Raw genomic sequence first — 15,554 nt, forward strand, 5'->3', positions numbered from 1 at the left:
ATGTTCCTTTGCACTTATCTGCATGTGTAATTAAGGCTGATTGCATATGTAGGCATGAGGCACAACATAGTAATAAATATTGACTCTTCAGTGATAATCAGGCGTGTCCAGCACTCGGACCTCCGCTGCAGATTTGTTCACACACACTTCCATCCACCTCCAGATGTTTGCAAGGGAATCGGGTTCATGAAGTTCCCCTCACTGCTTCACGTCCTGCTAACCCTGGCAGCATTCAGGAGCAATTCTGACGTTATGATTTTTCTCAACCGCCTTACATCACAGGACAAAATAGCTGGGTCTGAGTCAAGGCTTTCCGCTTGATGGATCTCCAGGTAATGGATCTGTGGCTCAATCGTTACAAACATATGACGCTGCCGGCGCTCCTTGAGCGCAGGTGGCATTCATTAGATTCATTGCTGCACATTTTTGGTCTTCTTATTAATATTTTGTCAAAGTGAACACACTTGTAAAGGTTCATTCCACATTAAAGACTTTTCTAACTGAAAAGCTCTGAAAAAGGTTTGTTAATGCTTTATGTGGAGTGTTTGGACGAAGGGCAGAACTGATCCTGATGTGGAGCAGTGTTTGAATGTTGTTCATCTGGCATGAATGGGCACAGCTTCATTCTGATCGTAGTCCATCAGAGTTGTGGAGTGAATCCGGATGAAGGTGTGCTCGTATTAATGCATCAATGCGCGGACTGTCCAGGAGGTGTAATCATGGCCAGAGCGGCTGGTTCTCTCAAGCGCTCTTGTGTTTTTCCAGTCCTTCCTGTTTTATCAGGTTGAAGAATGACTTGCTGGAGCCCAGCAGCATCACGCATCGTTTTTGACCTTCTATTAATGATGCTCGTTATTTGAATTCTGATGACACGGTTCCTTTGATTTTTTTCCCATCACCTTCAGGAAGATTATAGAATATGAAACAGTGGTTTTTTTTTTCTGTTCTGTGGTTGAACTCAGCTAATGCTTAGATTAGGAGTGTGAATCCCCTCTCAGTTTCAATTCAGGGATGATGTTTGCATATTCAGAACGATCCACAATCGATTTGATGTGATTAGATTTGGATTAATGATTTGATTCTGATATTTTAAGTCCATTCTAGGATTACATCTAAGGCTTTACCTTGTAGTGTCTTAGGTCAGTAAAAAGACTACTCTAGATTGTTTCTTGCACCAAGCAAATGATGCACATTTGTGTCCCTGCAGCACAGAGCAGTCATCAGCAGCACAGGTATATTTGTATCAATTGACAACAATACATTGTATGGGTCACAATTATAGATTTTTTCTTTTATACCAAAAATCAGTAGGATATTAATTTAAAGTTCATGTTACATGAAGACATTTTTGTAAATGTTCCTACCATGTAAATATAATCAAAACTTAATTTTTTGATTAGTAAGTATGCATTGATAGAACGTCATTTTGAACAACTTTAAAGATGATTTTCGCTGAATATTTAGATTTTTTTTTTTGCGACCCTCAGATTCCAGATTTTCAAATAGTTGTATCTTCCAGACAAAGATTGTCCTCCTAGACAAACCACACATCAATGGAGAGATTATTTATTCACTTTCAGGTGATTTAATAAATCTCAATTTCGAAAAATTGACCCTTAAGACTGTTTTGTGTCCCCAGGGCCATATTTATGCGTTGGCGAAGCTTTTATCCAAGGGCCGGTCACCTACATCCATAGACTTCACCATTCATTACGCATGTGAACGCAGGAGAAGTGGAAGGTGCAAACTCATCTGATAGATGTTTCATGTTTCATGTTTGGTGAAGATGTGTGTCCAATGAGAGATCAGCATGAGCTCTGACTGTAGCTTGAATTAAAAAGAACCCCAACTTTAAATCTGCACGATTGCAGCATTGCAGTAAAGTGGTTTTTACAATTTGGATGTATTATGTTGAATTATGTTTTAAAAAGCGTGATGTCATTACATTACAACAACAGCCGTGAACAAAATATCGACAAAAGTATTTTCCATCAGTGCATCGCACGATTGATGTGATTGTTTCGCTACAGAACACTGTGGCAATACTGCGCTCACTCTACTGTGTTTGTTTGCTTCTGACTGTCTGAACTCTCCTCAGATGAGGCCAGGTCAGCGCCGGCTCTTCTTTTGACAGGTTCAAATGGTTTTGATTTGGGCTGGACTAAATGCTGAAATTACACTATAAACAGAAAACTGTTCTATAAGGGTCAGACGTAATAAGCCAATTATTGTTGACTCATAATACACGTGAATTTCATCTGTCTGAGTGAATACGTCCATCTTGTCATGCACTGGAAATACAAGGCGTTCAAAGTAAAAAACAAACAAAAAAAAAAAACGATTTCTATTTCAAATAAATGCTGTTCTTTTGAACTTTTAATTCATCTGTGAAAAAAAAAACTTAAAATGTCATCACAGTTTCCACAAAATTATGGAGCCACACAACTGTGTTCAACATTGATAATAATCAGTGAAATGTTTCTTGTCGAGCAGCAGATCATCATATTAGAATGATTTCTGAAGAGCATGTGACACTGAATCACTGGAGTAATGATGCTGAAAATACAGCTGCGCATCACGAAATAAATTGACCAGTTTAACAGAGATTCACACAGAAACAGCTGTTTAAATTATAATAATATTTCACACTGTTTTTAATAACTGTGTTTTTTGATCAAAATACATGCAGCCTTGGTGAGCAGAAGAGACTTTTTCAGAAACATTATAAATCGCAGCACTCTTCTGAACGGTGGTGTGTGTTGTAGTGAACACGCTGTCGTGTGTGTGTGCTGAAGGATTCATGTGTTGATCGTGATTCAGATGCAGAGCCCCTCAAAGCTCTTTTTCATCTCATGATGTATTTACTTTCAGACCTTACACGGTGAGTCTAAACAAGCCCATAATTCAACGTTCGGCGATCGGTGGGGGCCCATTGTTTGACACCGGATCTGTTTTTCACAGATATAAGGGCAGTTTACCTCCCTTTTTCAACTCAACAGGCGAAAGATTTAGCAATGGAGGCCCTAAATCACGATCATATATGAGTAGTCCATCTGAAGCCTAACAGATGTGTGATGCGCTGGTTCAAGGTCCGCTGTCGATGTGTTGTGTCAACTAATGGCTGTTGCACGTACTTTAGTGCTTTTCTTTTGAGATTTAGTCCTGGCCAACCACAGATCTTCATGCTGTTTTTCTTCTGTCTCTCTTCACCTTCACATACTTAATCCCTTTCCAACCAAAAACAAGAACATCTCCACACACCACTTCCTGTGAAGAATCAATAAAGCATCCATCCAATCCATCCATCCATCCCTCCATCCATCCCTCCATTGTGTCATCCCCCTCCATACTCATCCCATCCCTCCATCCATTTCCCTCCATCCCCTCCATCCATCCCAATCCATCCCTCCCCTCCACCCATCCATCCATCCCGCCAGTCCTATCCACTCCATCACTCTCCATCCCTCCTCTCCCTCCCTCCATCCTCCTACCCACCTCCCTCACATCCATCCACCATTCTGGCCCTACCATCCCACTCCATCCATCCCTCCCTCCCTCCATCCATCCATCCCTCCCTCCCTCCCCACCATCCACTCCATCCATCTCTCCAGCTCCCATCCCTCCCTCCCTCACCATCACCTCGCTAGCCAATCCCTCCCCTCCTCTCCATCCATCCATCCCTCCAGCATCCATCCCTCCATCCATCCATTCCACCCTTCCTCCATCCATCCATCCATCCCCCATCCAGCCTCCCTCCCTCCCTCCCCCTCCATCCCTTCCCTCCTCCTCCATCCCATCCCATCCAGCCCATCCATCCATGCCATCCCTCCATCCATCCATCCACCCTCCCTCCCTACCCTCCCCTCCATCCATCCATCCATCCATCCATCCATCCATCCACCCCTCGTCCCTCCCTCCCTCCATCCACCCCTCCATCCAGTCCATCCCTCCCATCCATCCTCTGACCTTCCCTCCATCCATCCCCTCCATCCATCCATCCCTCCAGAGCCATCCATTTCCATCTCACCCCGCTCCCTCCCTCCCTCCCTCCGCCTTCCCCATCGCCATGCATCCTCGTACCCTCCCTCCCTCCATCCATCCTTCCCTCTTCTCCCTTCTCGCCATCCCTACCCTCCCATCCCTCCATGGGGCCATCCTCTCTCCATCCAGGTCCCATACATCCATCCATCCCATTTCCTCCATCATCCATCCATCCTCCATACCATCCCTCCATCCATCGGCACCCTCACTCCTCCTACCATCCTTTCCTTACCCTCATCCCTCCCTCCCTCCATCCATCCATCCTCCCGTCCTCCCTCCCCTCCCATGCCATTTCCCTCCATCCCCTCCCATCCATCCATGGGCCATCCATCCACCCCTCCAGCCCCTCGTCTGGCGCCGCCCTGGCCCATTCCGTCCCAGAGGTAAGCCTACCGTCCCCAATACATCCATGCCGCCATCCATCCTGGCGCACCACACCTTCCCACTTCCCCTGCCCTCCCCTCCATCCCATCCATCCCATTCTCATTCCACTCATCCGACTCCTCCATCCCAGATTCCCGCCACTAGCTGCATTTCCCTCCATCCATCACCCCTTTCGCCCTTCCCGCTCCTCTCCGTGCCACCTCATCCATGCTCACCCTTCTCATGTAGGAGTGCAATCCCGGCGCGACCAGTCCATCCCTTCGCCCCCCACCCCAAGAGGCCCGCACCTCAACCCTCCAGTGCCATTCCATCCCCAGGTCTCCGCCAAGCCCTCCAGCGCATTACCTCCGCCCAAGCATCCCGAGCGTCTAACACTCCTCTATCCCGCCATCCACCCCATGGTGTCGCAGCCACCCCTCCCGCCATCCATCCAGCCTCCCTCCCTCCCAAAGTCCATTCCATCCGCGCCTCCGCCCGCCATTCCATTAACCTTTCCCCGCCGATCCCGCCAGCCAGCCTCCCGTTCCAGCCCATGCCATGACCATCCATCCATGCCAGTCCATCCATCCATCCATCCTCTCCATCCATCCCATCCAACCCTCCATCCTTCCAGTCCCGCCTCCCCCCTCCATCCGCATCCGCCATCCATCCCGCCCGCCCTCCTCCATCCATCCCTCCCTCCCTCCCCCATCCAGCCACACCCCTCCGTCCATCTCCATCCATCCATGCCATCCATCCAGTCCACCCCGCCCTCCCGCCCTCCCTCCCTCCATCATCCATTCCATCCCTCCACCCCCAGTCCCTCCCTCCATCCCATCCATCCCTCCATCCATCCATCCCTCCCTCCCTCCCTCCATCCCTCCCTTCCTCCATCCATCCCTCACCATCCTCATCCATCCATCCTCCCCTCCATCCATCCCTCCCTCCCTCCATCCCTCCATCCATCCATCCATCCATCCCTCCCTCCCTCCCTGATTACAGAAAATTCAAACAAGTTATGATGTAAAATAAGAAATGGGTCAAACACATGATGCTCATTTTTTTTTTTGTCTATTAAAAATGCATATTCACTGTCTTGAATAGATCTGCTATTTTCTAATATTTCTTAGAGGGAAAAAAAAGAAAAAAACAACTGACTGATTATTAATATTTGAAAAACTGTCTGCCAGATCAGAGCCATGTGGTGAAACCAACATGCAGAAGAAAAATAACAGAAATCAGGAAATGATGTCATATAAAACAGGAAATGCTAATGATGAATAATAATAATGACAAATCATATTACAGACTCTTAGTGACTTCATCAGTATTATCTCATATCATTATCCAGATTTCATCAGGAGTATTTCATCGTTTGATCTGGATTTGATCTCTGAATGCACTCGCGGCTCCTCCGGGACTCAAGAGCTGAGCTGATGCCCTTCTGATGATTCTGATCACAATTAAACAATCATATCAGTCTCTAATCTACTTCATTAAACTCATGTTTTGTGGCTTTTGTGTCTTGATTTTATAACACCGAACATAAAATACCAGGAAAAAGTACAACTTCACCATTCATTTACAGTCACCAGAACGAACGAAATATTTACATTTATGCATTTAGCAGACGCTTTTATCCAAAGAGACTAGAAACAGTGCATTCAGTCGTCACATTACATGTTTTAAAATGCATTTAGCAGACGCTTTTAAATATAGAGTGTTCAAACAGATTCATCTGTAATAGCTTACAGCAATTTTGCATTTATTCCAGTATATGCTATATTTCATATTAATATATATAATATATATATATTTTTTTTTATCACAGTACAGGTGTTATACCATATATTTTTATTAAAGTAATCATGCTCAAAAACTAACAGGTGGTGACAAAAAAATTACTAACTTCACCAGTCTTAAATATATTTTCTACACACAAAAAAATACTTTTCGAATTTCTTTTGTATTATTTCATTACAGTAATATATATATTTAGTATCTAATTTCTGATTTTATATAATATAGGGCTGTCATTATTTATTATTGCATTTATCATTTTATAACAATATCATTTATTTTTATTTTAATAATACAAATCAGATACAATGTTTTGTAGATAGATAGATAGATAGTACAAATAAACAACAAATCATAAACAATTTTTATTATAAACAAAGATACATATATTTGATAAAAATACTGAAAAAAAAAATTTTTAGTACAATTTTGTTTTAATGGTTGTTAAAAATATCAGCTCATCAACATATAGTGCTAGCATTTATTTGATAAGCATTTAAAAATATTTTAATAAAATATAATGAAAAAAATGAAAGAAGAATATTGTGAAATATAAGAATTTAAAATAATGGTTTTCTATTTTAATACACTATAAAATATAATTTATTTTTGTGATATAAAGCTGAATTTGATCAGTTTCAGTATTATATTATTATTATTATTATTATTATTAGTATTTTATTTTCTCCAGGCTTCAGTGTCACGTCCATAAAAACAAAAACAACATTATTTTAAATTGTAATAAATTTCACAATATTACAGTTTTTCTGGTATTTTTGACCAAAGACTTGGTGAGCAGAAGAGACTTTGATTACTTTGAGATATATATATATATATATATTCAGGAATCAAAAAGAAGCTTCAAAAGGGACGTGTTCTTATCCACACATATTTGAGTATGTGGTGTTGATGACGTTGTGCATCAGCGGCTCCGGTGTTGTGTGTTTTTGTGAGTGAAAGCGTGAGGTCTGAAGGTGTGTTGTGTTCACCTTGACTCTTATCTTCCTCTGATTTCACTCGGAGCCGGTGCTGCACACAGATCATCTGTCCGGGGCGTTCATCTGGAACAGCTTCGCCACACTTGTTTCCATGTTCCTGGAGATTACAGGCTTTGAAGCACTCCTCTCCCTTTGTCTGCGTGCAATGCACTCTGGTAATTAACTTTGTCCTTCTTTTATTTGTTCCAGTCTTCCTCCGTCCACTCTTCTGAGCATCTTCTCCCAGGAGTACCAGGTTAGAAGTTTTCTTCCTTTGTGCGGCCTGACAGCTGCCTAATTGAATGATGAATGTCCCCTTATTTCTGTGTAATTGAACTGCCAACTCTGTGATTGGTTTGGAGCACTCCCCTCGCCCGACACACACACACACACACACACACACACACACACACACACACACACACACACACACACACACACACTGAGTCTCGGTGGACCTCTGCCAGCCCGGCCCCTCCATCTGTCTAATAACACCAAGCCGCTGCTTATTTGCCGGACCTGTAATAAATTATGCTAAACCATTATTATTCTGACAATAATAATTTCCCGGTGCAGCGCGGCTCGGTGTGCTAAATGTTTGCTGACTCGCGCTGTCGCGGGCGCTTTGGGCGTCTGACAGCGATGATGATGGATGGCCGCTGCTGCGGAGGCAGACGACTGCAGAGGCACAGAACAGAGCCATTCATCATCCGGCTGACAGCTGTCACTCACTCGCTGCGTCTCACAGAATTACTTTTGTAGTTTTTAAATAAGTTGTTTTTAAGCGCCGCTCTCGCTGTCCCCGGGTTAAGATGCAGCTGAATTGCATTACGAATGAAAGCCAGGGTGGTTGTAGTTTAGTAGAAGAGGAAATGAAAGCGCCAGAGTGAACACTTCGACACAGCGATCCACATCTAATGCAGCGCAGCAGAGTCGTTTCAGATCACACCGGCGGCGTTCAGCGCAATACAGGCATCACACTGGAATAATAACCTCACTACCGTTCACAAGTTTGTTTTTAATGTTTCTGAAAGAGTCTCTTCTGCTCAACAAGGCTGCATTGATTTGATCAAAATTACTTTAAAAATGTGAAATGTTATTGCAATTTAAAATAACTGTGTTCTATGTGAATATCTGTTAAAGTGTAATTTATTTCTGTGATGTGCAGCTGTATTTTCAGCATCATTACTCCAGTCTTCAGTGTCACATGATCTTCAGAAATCATTCTAATATGATGATTTGCTGCTCAAGAAACATTTCTGATTATTATAAATGTTGAAAACAGTTTTGCTGCACAATATTTTTGTGGAAACCTTGATATATTTTATTTTTCAGGATTCACAGATGAATAGAAAGTTCAAAAGAACAGCTTTTATTTGAGATAGAAATCTTTTGTAACATTACAGAAGTCACTTTTGATCAATTAAATGCATCCTTGATTAATAAAAGTATTAACTTTTTGGGGGAAAAATGCAAACTTTTTAATCTTAGTGTAAATAAAATTGGTCATTATTTTAATAATCCCATCTTAATTCCTGTTTTTGTAATCAAAATACCATCTGTTTCATATCAAAAGAATGAATCAGTCTGAATCAGTGTAAAAACAGATTCACATTATGAAACCACTGAGTTTAAAACTAAAGACTCAAATCAGTCCAGTTAATATTATAATACAGCTAGTTCTGATGTTCAGATGCACACAGTTTGATTCCAGATCAACGTCTCAAGTTATAAACTCTACTTTGTGCTTCGTCAAACAAACCCTCTGTAATGTGAAGTTCATCCTCATCTAGTTTAGTTCAGCTCCTGCTCTGTATTTTTAAATCACTCCATGTTTTTCTTTGCTCTCGCATGTAAATAACATCAAGTGTTCCTGATAGACGTGCAGATATATTTAGTAGTTAAAGCAGTCTCTCACACACACACACACACACACACACACACACACACACACACACACCCCATACAGAGTCCAGCACGATGACTGTTTAATAAAAGCAGAGTGTGGTGATCTTTACATAAGGCAGATATAAAGGTTTTGTTGGAGTAAGGTCCTGCTCTGGTGTGCTGTTTGTTTCAGAAGAGGATGAAGCGCAGCATGGTGAGACATCACGCCCCTGATGTGGTCAAAGAGTATTATCAGAGGTAAGAAACCAGCCCTCCACACATCACACACTTCATATTCACACGTCATCCTAACAACGAGAGCATCAGACAGCAGAATGTACTCCAGCTGATCCAGGTGTTTGGACACATCTACTCTTAAACATTCAGCTTATACACAATAACTCAAAACCCACAACAAATAAACCAGCTGACAGTGAAACAAAGCATCTCATGTGTCTCTGTATGCACAGTATTTTTATGCTCAAACCAAGCTAAATCTGTCCTTTATATACAGTACAGGTCAAAAGTTTGGAAACATTACTATTTTTAATGTTTTTGAAAGAAGTTTCTTCTGCTCATCAAGCCTGCATTTATTTTGATCAAAAATACAGAAAAAAACAAGTAATATGTGATAATATTATTACAATTTAAAATAATTGCTTTTAAATTTATTATACTTTAAATTATCATTTATTTCTGTGATGCAAAGCTGAATTTTTTAGGATCATTATCACATGATCCTTTAGAAATCATTCTAATATCCTTTATTTGATGATTCATGGGGTCAGTAATGGAAACAGTTCTGCTGCTTAATATTTTTTCAGAACAAAAAAAAAGAAGCTATGTTTTTAAAACATAAATATTTTGTAATAACAATATACACTACTGGTCAGTAATTTGGGGTCAGTAATTTTTTTTTCTTTTTTTTAAATAAAATCAATAGTTTTATTCAGCAAGGATGTGTTAAATTGATAAAAAAGATGAGAGTAAAGAAAAGAAATGTTATTAGAATTTTTTTTTTTATTTATGAATAAATGCAGTTCTTTTAACCTTTTATTCATCAAATATATTAGACAGCAGAACTGTTTCCAACACTCATAATAAATCAGAATTATTAGAATGATTTCTAAATGATCATGTGATAGACTGGATGTTACATGTGACACTGAAGGCTGGAGTAATGATGCTGAAAATTCAGCTTTGCATCACAGAAATAAATTATTTTTTTTAAGTATATTCAAATAGAAAACTATTATTTTAAATTGTAATAATATTTCACAATATTACAGTTTTTTTTCTGTATTTTTGATCAAATAAATGCAGGTTTGATGAGCAGAAGAGACTTCTTTCAAAAAACCTTTCAAAAATAGTAATGTTTCCAAACTTTTGACCTGTACTGTATATGTGTGTGTGTGTGTGTATATATATATATATATATATATATATATATATATTATATATATATATATCTATATATATATATATAATATATATATATATATATATATATATATATATATACGTGTGTGTGTGTGTGTGTGTGTGTGTGAGATAAATAGTCTAAATAATGGTTTATAGCTATGTTGATTTTAGTGATTAAAGCAGAGAGGTTCTAAGGTCATGAGATGCTTTGTTCAGTCTGGTGATGTAGATAGAGCAGGTGGGACGCTGCTGTTTGATGATCTGACTTTGACAAACACGTGGTGGATCTGTGAGGGCTTTGTGGTTTGAGGTTAATGATGGGCCTCGTCTGCTTTGGCTTTCGGAGCCGTAGAGGCCGAATCCATCAGGGATGCTGACATGTCCTGGCTTGTTGTGCTCTCTTCTCATTGTTGTTCTGTGTGGTAATGAATACCGCAGCGAAGCCAAGACTCGTCCTGCTGCACCGCTTCTGCTGGAGCTCGCCAACCAGGTACTGAAATACACGCTCTCTTTATTCTCTAGCAGTGTTTTGCTCGGGTCTCCAGCAACATTACTAACCCAGAAGATTCAGAGATTCATCAGGAGTTTTCCCAGTCTGTTAGTACTTATCAAAATTGGGCTAATGGTCCGGCCTATTAACCAATGATTTCATGCAATTATCCTTCGTGGAAAAATAGTTGAGTGTCATTATCATAAGTGACATTCATAAATGTGTCTGCGCTCTATTATTGACTCGCAGGTCAGTGGTTAATATCTCTGTTTAGGTGTGCTGTTTACATATTAAGCGTTCTCTTTGCGTCGTGACTGTCCTGATTCCTGTAGCTCTGCTCACACTGATCTCAGTAATGATACGACGTCCATTCAGTACTGACCCAACCATGAAATCAGTTCTGTTTTCTCCCAAATTCATTCAGTTTTATTCTATTTAATTTTATTTTACGGATTCTATTTTTTTATTTTTAATAATCAAAAGCATGTCTAATCCGTTGAATTAATCTAATAATTATTTTTAATAATTTGTGAACATTTTAATGATAATAGGGTCCTATTTAATTTATTTTTATTATTATTATTATTTATCAGAAATTCTGTGTTGTCTGTTGTCTAATGTATTTTGTGCTTTTATGATTTAATACACATTTATTATCAAAAAGGGTGCTGATTAAATAAATGCATAAAACTTAAAAAAAATTATCATACAGAAATTAAACAATCAATGTGTTTCTTTTGTTAATAAACAAGGTGCTGCACAACAAAACATTGTCAAATTAAAAGGGACACTTTTTTTCTAAGAAGCCTGTGTTTATAACACATTATATAAGTTAGTTTTAAGGCATTATAAAGCATGCATATTGTCCTTTGAAAAAAAAACTTTAGAATATGTTATATTATTCATGAATAACTGTAACAGTTATAATACTCGCCTGTTTGTAAGAGTATGATTTATATCACACAATGCACATCATGTTATTTCTATAGAGCATGATAACTTGTGAATGTTGTTGTGATTATTCATGAGATGATTCAACACATTCTAAAGTTGTTTTAGAGGTGTAAAGGTATGTACGATGGAGTAATGTGCTTGAGTTTCCTTCAGAGCTGAACGGATGTACAGTTTGTTGTTGAAGGGTCTGAGCGCTCTCTCTCATAAGTGTCTCATGACTCAGTTTAATGCGCTGCTTCACATTTAGCTGTGCTCTCTGTGCCGCTAATTGCTGTAGTCATAGCGCTTTATGGCACAATATATATGGCACACTGAGCTACACTGTAAAAACTGATGAGCGTTAGAGCCCATCACTCGACACACAAACAGCAGTGAATTATAGAAGATAACAAAGAAGTATGAAGATATATTTAATAGATTGAAGCATATATCCTAGTGCTTTTGTTAGTTACATTAGTTGGGGTTATAAATAAGTTTGCACCATTGAGAGACAGGTGTGCAGATCTGTTCACAAGCAACAATGCGTTTTCATGTTTCCTGACGCGCTGTTATTAAACCGAATGCTGCTGTCTTTCAGTGAGCTGTTTAATGTTGTGTGCAGTGAGGTGGAGATGGGACGGGTTTCTCTCTTTGTGAAGCTAAGCATCAGTCGTGTTTCACCTTCACAGAGCTGCTCCCACATCAGGCCTTCACTTCTGCTTTCAGGCCTTGCTGTAGCTTACAGATCCTCACCTTGTTTTCGTATGTTTAGAGGCTTTCTCTTGCTGAAGCTTCTGTGCGTTACATTTGGATACTGAATGCTGCACATGCTCAGAGCACTGAGATTGAGACTTACATAATAAATCTATTAAACCATACACAACTCTAGTTTAAAAATTATAGCATATTAAAATAATGAAATAAACAATTCTATTATAGCATATACAACTCTTGATTTAAGTTTTTAGCGTATTTAAAAAAAAAAAAAAAAAATTAAACAGTTTTCACGAATAGGTGACAGAATGAGGCTTTTTTTGTGAAAGAAGGGGATTAACCTTGCAACCTTAAGATCAAACTAAAATCTGTTTTTATTTTACAATATAGAGTAGTAGTTTTTACTTAAAAATTTACGTAACTCAACATTTCTGAAATGAAATATACATCAAATAAAAAATTTCAGAAAGAAAAAAAAAACTTGGTAGTTTATCTGGGATTTAATGTTGTTTTGTGGTAATTTGTGTAAGTTTGAATATTTGAAAAGATATTTTGATTCATAATTTTTCATCTTACACTAACAATTGGATTTAATAATTGAGCTTGATTAGTTCATTCAATACAACAATTTGTGTACAAATGTAGAAAATTTCATTACATTTCTAACACACCATTTAGCATACAAAAGTTTATTTTCTTAAAATACAAAATATTGGTTCCATAAAAGACACTAAAGCAAAAAACTAATATGCAAATGGAAAAAGGTTAAAAAAAATTTAACTCTTAGTGTGTGTATTAAATACATTATTTATAATTATCTGCACTTACATAGACTCGTGTTAATTTTTTGGAGTAACAAATAATATCTTGATTTACTTCAGCTGTTATGCTGTGAAATATGGACGCCCTTTTCTGCCACTGAAGAAAAAATAAAAACGGTAATTGCAATTTATCTCACAACTCTGACTTTTTTTCTCATAATTGTGAGATATAAACTGAAAATTCTGAGAACATATCAGTGTTTTCCCCCCTCAAAATTGTACTTTATAACTCGCAATTGCGAGTTTATATCTCACAAAAATTGTGAGAAAAAAAGTCAGAATTGCGAGATATAAACTCGCATTTGTGAGATGAAAAAAATCTGAATTGTGAGTTTTTAATCTCACAACTGTGAGTTCATATATAAGTCAGAAATGTGTGATAAAAGAAATGAGCTTCCATAGTGGAGTAATGTTAAAATAGACATGGTTTTTGAAGTGACTTTATTTTATTTTTCAGCTACAGTGAATTGAATGTGAACTCATTACAGTCATTAAAGTGAGGTGTTATTGGATGCGGTGGAGCAGATGAAGACTGCAGCGACTGCTCCTCCAGTAAGGGTCATCAGTGACCGCAGCAGTGTGTTGATCAGCACGTCTCTGTGTGTCTCGGTCAGGTGGACCTGTCTCCGGCTCTCCTGGCCCGTCTGATTGTGGAGTGTTTCCTGGAGGAGCGCCAGGCTTCAGTCGGTGAGTAGAGGGGTTTATTTCCTGATGAGAGACAGACCGGCTCTACTGCGGCACATGAGTGACTATTAAGCGTCCTGCAGGTCATCCAGCACTAAACTGCTGCTCAGATCAGTGCTGTGTTATTTATAACCCTCCATTTATTCTGAGCCTCGTCTACCTGAGCGGCTCCTCCTCCTCACACTAACACACACCTGACAGAAAGACCTGGAGTGCATGTGCTGATCAGTGTGTGGCTGATTAGTTAGTTTCAACGTGTGTGAGGGTTTGACATATTCTGTTCTCGCTTAACTCCAGCATTCAGCAACCCAACAGCAATTCATACAGGAACAAATATAAGTTTAGATGTATCAGTGTTTGTGGAGTGGTGTGTCTTTGAGCACCAATACAGACATTTTAGCAATATCAATATGTGATAAATATTGTTGCAGTGGCCAAAACAAGAATCATTTGTGTGCAAATTGAGCAAATTAGACATTTCTTTATTACAAATTTCCAACAAACTATATAGCAAACAAAGGATTAAAAAAAATATATATTTACATTGTTATGCTTACATATATATATATATATATATATATATATATATATATATATATATATATATATATATGCAAAGAGAAAAAAGGTTTACATTAATAGGGGTGACAAATTTTGTGCCATTTAGTGATAATTATTGTGTTATGGCTCATAGACATTGTTGACAAAAATAAGAAGTCAGAACTGTTTTGTCTGTAAATGCTTCAGGTGAAATTTGTCATCCAAACATTATAATGCACAGGAGTAAAGATGGTTTCTCAGCACTTAGATGTCAGTAGAAGTGGACGACGCTTGTTCTTTGAGCGTTCAGTGTGTAGAGACTCATACAGCGTCCGCCATCTTTCTCTTCACTCACACACACACACACACACACACACACACACACATGCGCGTCAGAGACACGTGTGCTGGATTTAATCAGCAGAGAGATTCCAGTGCATGTGTGCACCACGCAGTCGTGTGTCAAAGTCAAGCGTGTGATTACTTTGGAGCACTTTTATCCACTGTGTGTCAGAACGCTCCTGCCGTGTGTAGAACAAGCCAATACTGTGACGTAGACCACCCTCGGTCTGCTGGAAACTCATTATAAATCAGCACCATCTCCATGAGACTGCACTGCCTTATGGGTTTAGTCCTGGCGGATCTTCACTCTCATAAAGCCCTGTTTCTTACTTTTGTAACCTATTATAAAAATGTAAAATAATTGGCGTAATTAGAGAGAATATAAAATAATATTTCAGACGTTCTAGTAGTGATTCAAGTATAATGAGCTTTTGGACCCACTTTATGTGAAGTGTCTTGAACTACTGTGTACTAACATTTAAATCAGTCATTTGATGTATGCACATACATGTTATTACATTGTACTTGTATATAAAAATA

The 15,554-nt window shown here is 39.0% G+C and overlaps 1 protein-coding gene across 2 annotated transcripts in view; it reads left to right on the top strand.

Moving 5' to 3' along the window:
• Positions 1-15,554, top strand: part of LOC109061160 (CDAN1-interacting nuclease 1-like) — a 790,471-nt gene that overhangs the window by 760,216 nt on the left and 14,701 nt on the right. For both annotated transcript variants that reach the window (XM_042774545.1, XM_042774544.1), the window contains exons 3-6: positions 7,392-7,437; positions 9,262-9,327; positions 10,921-10,980; positions 14,063-14,135. In XM_042774545.1, the coding sequence (XP_042630479.1) occupies positions 7,392-7,437; positions 9,262-9,327; positions 10,921-10,980; positions 14,063-14,135 (245 nt within the window). The remainder of the gene's footprint in view (positions 1-7,391; positions 7,438-9,261; positions 9,328-10,920; positions 10,981-14,062; positions 14,136-15,554) is intronic.

The sequence above is a fragment of the Cyprinus carpio genome, chromosome A17 (genome assembly GCF_018340385.1).
Source record: "Cyprinus carpio isolate SPL01 chromosome A17, ASM1834038v1, whole genome shotgun sequence".
NCBI classification, from domain to species: Eukaryota; Metazoa; Chordata; class Actinopteri; order Cypriniformes; family Cyprinidae; genus Cyprinus; species Cyprinus carpio.